The sequence below is a fragment of the Ylistrum balloti genome, unplaced genomic scaffold (assembly GCF_031769215.1).
Source record: "Ylistrum balloti isolate Yb309-2 unplaced genomic scaffold, AGI_CSIRO_Ybal_v1 Utg369778, whole genome shotgun sequence".
Taxonomy (NCBI): Eukaryota; Metazoa; Mollusca; class Bivalvia; order Pectinida; family Pectinidae; genus Ylistrum; species Ylistrum balloti.
In genome coordinates, this window is record NW_026781968.1 from 135,595 (window position 1) to 143,344 (window position 7,750).

The following is a 7,750-nucleotide window of genomic DNA, read 5'->3' on the forward strand; positions in this document are numbered from 1 at the left end:
AATATAAATGAGTATTTTGTAACTTGTTTTGTCGATGGGATAAAAAACAATAAATAAAAAATGTTATATAGTAAGTTGAATTACATCAAAAGTCAACAAGTAATACAAGTATGATATATTAAATTAAAAAATAAATGTGATTAAAAATTTGTTAACTTTTGTTTAGTACAAACAAAACCACAACAGTTACAATTCTGAATTATCAAACCTGCATACAAGAAAAATACTAGCCACAGATTAGGCAGTTTTTTGGGTATACAATTATGAACCTTATTAAAAAATAATAACTGCTCTCATAATGAATCCGTCAGTTTTGACTTATATATTGTTATAAACACTGTTTGATGTTATATAAACTGGTTCTGTCTGTACTCATCAATCTTCTTTAGGTATATACGGTGTATAATCTCTCGCACTTACTGCCTTGAGTAACATATTTAGATGTACATATATAAAGAAAAAAACAATATATTACATAAAATTTACATAAAACAACATGTATATATATATCTAATTCAATATAATCTCCGTTCACCGGGTAAAGAATATAACAATATTTTAACAGAATTTTCCAGACACCAGGAAGCAGCATGCAGTGCTGAACATTGTTACACCGGATCTCATCACCTTCCCTCTCACAAATTAGTCATTGTTGACAAAGTAATTTCATTGCTACTAATCTATTGTCACATATGAATATATTGTACATGCCATGTACATGCGATGTACAATGTATGTGCTTCTGCCCATTCTGATTGGTAAACTGATATAATCCTCTCCCCTAACACATTTTACTTGGCAAAACTACCTCCCTTATCACAAACGAAACTAATTACTTCTCTTCTCACAGACAGTCAGGTAAATTTTGACTGATTTAATTATCTCCCCTTTCATATATATGGATAGGTAAAGAGTCTTTTGGTTTGGCCACAGGAATGTAAGTCATGGTGATGTCCTCGTTCACCAGTTCCCAATCACAGGCTCGACACAGTTCCACAATAAACACTTTTGTAAGCAGTTTAGCATATTCTCTCCCAACACAAATTCTGCCTCCATAACCAAAAGGCAGAAAGTTAAATTTTCCTGTTTCTTGTTTTTCTAGGTTAGACACTTCACCTGTCCATCGGTCAGGGTTGAACTCTAGTGCTTTACTGAAGACTGGGGAATTGTGATGGGTTTCTCGAATCCCATAGGACACAGTCCACCCCTCTGGTACTTGGTAATCCTGCAAAAGGTCAATGCACAAAGTCAAATGAATTGTGATAAAATTTTATCACTGGGTATATATAATGCAGGTTACTCTACTCATTTGGTACAAGTTTTTACATGTGGTACACATGCGCTATGTTCATTGGTTACACATACTCTACCCATGGGACACAAGTGTACATTATATTCATCAACCCTTCAAACAGTGAATCATCCCTAAATGCACAGTTTTTAGTTATGACCAGTAACCCTACACAAATACATCAATAACCCTACACACAATTATCATAACAATAACCCTGTATATTGTGGTCTCATTAATAACCCTGCATATCATGGTCCCATAATTAACCCTGTATATTGTGCCCTCACTGATAATCTTATATGTTTTGCCCATCCTATCAACCATGTATACTGTGCCCTGACTAATAACTGTATATTGTGCCCCCAACAATAACGCTGTATATTGTGGTCTTACCAATAACCCTGTATATGTGGTCCCACTAATAATCCTGTATAAGTGGTCCCACTGATAACCCTGTATATGTGGTCCCACTGATAATCCTGTATATGTGGTCCCACTGATAATCCTGTAAATGTGGTCTCACTGATAACCCTGTATATGTGGTTCCACTGATAACCCTGTATATGTGGTCCCACTGATAATCCTGTATATGTGGTCCCACTGATAACCCTGTATATGTGGTCCAACTGATAACCCTGTATATGTGGTTCCACTGATAACCCTGTATATGTGGTCCCACTGATAATCCTGTATATGTGGTCCCACTGATAATCCTGTAAATGTGGTCCCACTGATAACCCTGTATATGTGGTTCCACTGATAACCCTGTAAATGTGGTCCCATTGATAACCCTGTATTTTGTGGTCCCATTGATAACCCTGTATTTTGTGGTCCCAGTAATAACCCTGTATATTTTGCCCCTACTAATAATCCTGTACATGAATCCAAAATCACAGCATGCAATGGACACCCTGATAACCATTCTGTCAATACTCACTCCGATTTCAAATGTTTTGATAGCCCGTCTAAAACCAGCTCCCACAGGTGGTGCAAGTCTCAGGACCTCTTTCATCACACAGTGGAGGAAGGGGAGAGAATTCACTTTTTTCAAGTTAAGGTCGATTTTGTTGTCTTCATAATCCAACAAGTCATTGGCTTTGAGTTCAGCCCGTAGCCTGTTCAGGTATTCCCTGTTTCTACCAAGATACATGAGCACTGAACAGAGACCACTTGATGTAGTGTCGTATCCAGTGAAGAGCAGCTCATTAGCAGCCTCACAGAGTTCCTCCCTGGAAATGGTTGTCTTCTCTTGCTGGGAATACAGGATGTGGTGTATTGCTGTGGTAAAGTCCTGATCACTACCCTCCTCCTCAATTCTCCTCAGATGTTTGTCAATCTCTGCAACAATCTTCTCCTTTGCTTTCAATGCCTTCAATATATAGAACATGGAAATATGGCAAATGTACACATGATATTATCAAGTAAAAAAGGAAAATGTTTATTGGAAATTAAATTCAAGGGAATTAGGATGGAATCAATTTCTCTGTGATATAACTGATACATTGCGTTAGTGTATTTGTACATGTAAATAGTGCAGATAAAGGTGTACTCATGGTGGGAAAGCATTAAGGTTTCATGGAGTTAAGTTATCAATACATATGAACATTTGACAGTATTTAATGCTGAGAGGATGGATGTTTCAGAAATAATTACTTGTTACTTGTACAAAATTGTTTATCAGGCATGAAGATTGTACATTTGTGAAAAACTTGGCATATTAAATGAATAAATCAATGCTCCATTTATTTGTATTGATGTTTATACTGTTAGTAAAATTTACCTTATAGAGACCAAACCCAGGCAGGTTGATGGGAAGGGAGAAGGTGTTGTACGTCATCACTTCAAACAGATTCACTAAATCTGATGATTGATCATACTCAAAGCCCACCAGTACCTTAGCAGCTATCTTGAATGTAAGGTTCTTGCATGCTCTGAAAGCAATGATATGATTACTATCCTTCCAGTTTTTCAGGTCCTGACGACAAATTGCCTGGAAGCTTGGGATGTAGGTTTGTAATGCTGCCTGGGAGAACGCAGCAGCTATGAACTTCTTGCGTAACTTGTGAGGCTCCCCAGACATCATCGACAGAGCACCAGATCCTAGAATGCGTCTTGTAGCTTCAGGCCATTGTGACACAACAATGGTGTTCTCTCCATTTAAAATGGTTTTTATGTACTCTGCCTGGCATACACGGATGGTTGGACGTCCCATAAGATGTGTTTTGAAAATTGCACCATATCTATGTCTCCTTTCATGATAGTACTTCGCAAACTGAAACAATTTGTAAACAAATAATCAAATAAGTCAGACTCAAAGAAATATTTACATGTCCCTGATGTAGCAGGATTATTTACATGTCCCTGATGTAGCAGGATTATTTACATGTCCCTGATGTAGCAGGATTATTTACATGTCCCTGATGTAGCAGGATTATTTACATGTCCCTGATGTAGCAGGATTATTTACATGTCCCTGATGTAGCAGGATTATTTACATGTCCCTGATGTAGCAGGAATATTTACATGTCCCTGATGTAGCAGGAATATTTACATGTCCCTGGTGTAGCAGGATTATTTACATGTCCCTGATGTAGCAGGATTATTTACATGTCCCTGATGTAGCAGGATTATTTACATGTCCCTGATGTAGCAGGATTATTTACATGTCCCTGGTGTAGCAGGAATATTTACATGTCCCTAGTGTAGCAGGATTATTTACATGTCCCTGATGTAGCAGGATTATTTACATGTCCCTAGTGTAGCAGGATTATTTACATGTCCCTGATGTAGCAGGATTATTTACATGTCCCTGGTGTAGCAGGATTATTTACATGTCCCTAGTGTAGCAGGAATATTTACATGTCCCTGATGTAGCAGGATTATTTACATGTCCCTAGTGTAGCAGGATTATTTACATGTCCCTGATGTAGCAGGATTATTTATATGTCCCTAGTGTAAAAGGAATATTTACATGTCCCTGGAATAGTGGGATTATTTACATGTCCCTGATGTAGCAGGATTATTTACATGTCCCTAGTGTAAAAGGAATATTTACATGTCCCTGGAATAGTGGGATTATTTACATGTCCCTGATGTAGCAGGATTATTTATATGTCCCTGATGTAGTGGGATTATTTACATGTCCCTGATGTAGTGGGATTATTTAGATGTCCCTAGTGAAGCATGGAATATTTACATGTCCCTGGTGTAGCAGGAATATTTACATGTCCCTGATGTAGCAGGAATATTTACATGTCCCTGATGTAGCAGGAATATTTACATGTCCCTGATGTAGCAGGAATATTTACATGTCCCTGATGTAGTGGGATTATTTAGATGTCCCTAGTGAAGCATGGAATATTTACATGTCCCTGATGTAGCAGGATTATTTACATGTCCCTAATGTAGCAGGAATATTTACATGTCCCTGGAAGAGTGGAATTATGTACATGTCCCTGGTGTAACAACAATATTTGCATGTCCCTGGAATAGTGGGATTATTTACATGTCCCTGGTGTAACAGGATTTATTTACATGTCCCTGGTGTAGCAGGAATATTTAAATGTCCCTGGCATTGTGGGATTATTTACATGTCCCTGATGTAACAGGAATATTTACTTGTCCCTGGTGTAGCAGGAATATTTAAATGTCCCTGGCATTGTGGGATTATTTACATGTCCCTGATGTAACAGGAATATTTAAATGTCCCTGGGAGAATGGAATTATTTACATGTCCTTAAGGTAATTATAACTAACATTTAATTCACAATGTAGGCTGTATGGTTAAACACCAACCATAATATACATGTACATATTCACATTGCACAAATTATGGAAAGTTCAGACTAGACTGATACTGTTAATTGCAAAGAAATTCTCTCCCCAGGAAAAAAAGACAGCTCAAACATGCTTTGACCTCACCACTCTTGGCCTTAACCCTGTCAAACGTTGATAAGATTGTCAATTTGGCTGTCATTGATAATAACACTGTGTATTCAATTAACAACAACAACTGATCACCTCTGTTTGGTGTGGATATCTCATATGTTGGGAAGAAGGGATAAAAATATTACCCTCAGAAAATGTTTTGCTTGTATTGACTTTCATCAGACATTTCATCGCTGATCTGACTAAAGTAACATTGTGTGAATTATAGAAGCTATTGAAGTGTCACATTGAAATGCACTATGGTTGACCCTGTAAACATCAATGATATTTGTTATTTAGACAAAAAAATCTAACCTTGATTATAAATTGTATGGTCTCTCCAATGATTGGGTATCCAAGTGTCCCTGGAGGCAGGGGTTTCCTTGAGGTCTTGTCCACAGGATAAACCTTGTTAATATAAAACTGCCAACTCCATTTGAGAAATGTTGGAAGAATCAGTAGTACTGCCAGTAACCAGGCAAAGTTCCATACTGGCCAACAGTCCGTTGGTAAAAACAGAGCAGACATATCCATCCTGTCAAACAAATCCTAATCTTTATACCTGTTTTTCTTATACACATTTTTCCCTACACCTAATGTTCCTACATCCCTACTTATCTACACCCAACATCTAGCACTCTTAATTCACTCACCTGACATTCCTACATCCCTAACTCCCTTTATCTGACATTCCCACATCCTGAAGTCCCCTACCTGATATTCCTTCATCCCTAACTCCCTTTATCTGACATTCCCACATCCTGAAGTCTCCCACCTGACATTCCTTCATCCCTAAGTCCCTTTATCTGACATTCCCACATCCTGAAGTCCCCTACCTGAAATTCCTTCATCCCCAACTCCCTTTATCTGACATTCCCACATCCTGAAGTCTCCCACCTGACATTCCTAAATCCCTAACTCTCTTTATCTGACATTCCCACATCCTGAAGTTCCCCAACTGACATTCCTAAATCCCTAACTCCCTTATCTGACTTTCTTACGTCTCTGTGTCACTCAACTTGACATTTCCACTTCCCTCTATGTATCTGACATCGTCACATCTTCCCCAAGTCCTCCAAATTACATTCCTACACCGCCAAGTCCCATTCCCACTTTCATAGAGCTCTACACCAGTACAACCCAAACACTTGCATCATTGTGACAACAGGATCGTTTTTATCACTTGACGTCTATGTGTTATAAATCAAAACTGTATAAAACAGTGTTACACCTGCACGATAGAGTGATCTACGTGTATATCTTAAAGTCTATCACCGTTTTTTAAGATATAGCACAGTTTATGTAAAACACATCACAACGTAGTATGTGAGTCAGAAGTGCCTTACCTGGTCTGCCGGGAGTCTGCCTAGCTCTGGCAGTACCCGGTCCCTGCCTTTTTATATTATACTACATTACGTTATCACGGCGGCTTGTGGTTGTGAGGTCAGTGCCCGGTTCACTGTGCCATCAGGTCATGACCTACTACTCCAACACGGACAAAAAGGTGGTTTTTTTTTCCTTTTTTTGTGTCACGGCCTATAAACTTGGTTTTCCTCGTCATGTTGGGTCACACAGCGGACAAGCTAAGCATATGATAGATCATAGACAGGATAGATCAGGGCACTCATTTAGGAACTATCATTAAAACAATATCAACATTGAAATTAATGGGCCGACCTAGGTCCTAGTCACAGGTTTTGTATAAGCTAACCAGTTACGTTTAAGACTTGATAGCGCCACACAGATAGTGCTACTTATCGCATGGTATATAGCTTTACATAAAAAGACATAGTTCAAAGTATTAGAGAGGACAAATCTGGCTTTCAACACAGGTGCTTGTGCACATTTGATTCTTGTTTTTTAATAAACATACATATAGCAGGGTTACCGGATGTGATATTGGGTCCAAATTACATGATTTCTCAAGTGTAATACAGGATACAGATTCGGTGTTTTTGTGTGAGATAAAGTGTACAGATGATAGTGTTTCCGTGTGAGATAAAGTGTACAGATTACAGTGTTTCCGTGTGTGATAAAGTGTACAGATTATAGTGTTTCCGTGTGTGATAAAGTGTACAGATTATAGTGTTTCCGTGTGAGATAAAGTGTACAGATTAGTGTTTCCGTGTGTGATAAAGTGTACAGATTACAGTGTTTCCGTGTGTGATAAAGTGTACAGATTACAGTGTTTCCGTGTGAGATAAAGTGTACAGATTATAGTGTTTCCGTGTGTGATAAAGTGTACAGATTACAGTGTTTCCGTGTGTGATAAAGTGTACAGATTACAGTGTTTCCGTGTGTGATAAAGTGTACAGATTATAGTGTTTCCGTGTGTGATAAAGTGTACAGATTACAGTGTTTCCGTGTGTGATAAAGTGTACAGATTACAGTGTTTCCGTGTGTGATAAAGTGTACAGATTACAGTGTTTCCGTGTGTGATAAAGTGTACAGATTACAGTGTTTCCGTGTGTGATAAAGTGTACAGATTACAGTGTTTCCGTGTGTGATAAAGTGTACAGATTACAGTGT

The 7,750-nt window shown here is 38.2% G+C and overlaps 1 protein-coding gene across 1 annotated transcript; it reads right to left on the reverse strand.

The window, feature by feature from the left end:
• Positions 1 to 874: 874 nt before the first annotated feature.
• Positions 875 to 5,755, reverse strand: LOC132544072 (cytochrome P450 26A1-like). Its single transcript, XM_060207638.1, has 4 exons — positions 5,537 to 5,755; positions 3,075 to 3,566; positions 2,232 to 2,663; positions 875 to 1,225 (listed from the first exon to the last, which is right to left on the reverse strand). Exons 1-4 carry the CDS (start codon positions 5,753 to 5,755, stop codon positions 875 to 877), a joined length of 1,494 nt encoding a protein of 497 aa, XP_060063621.1.
• Between the last annotated feature and the right edge of the window lie 1,995 nt (positions 5,756 to 7,750).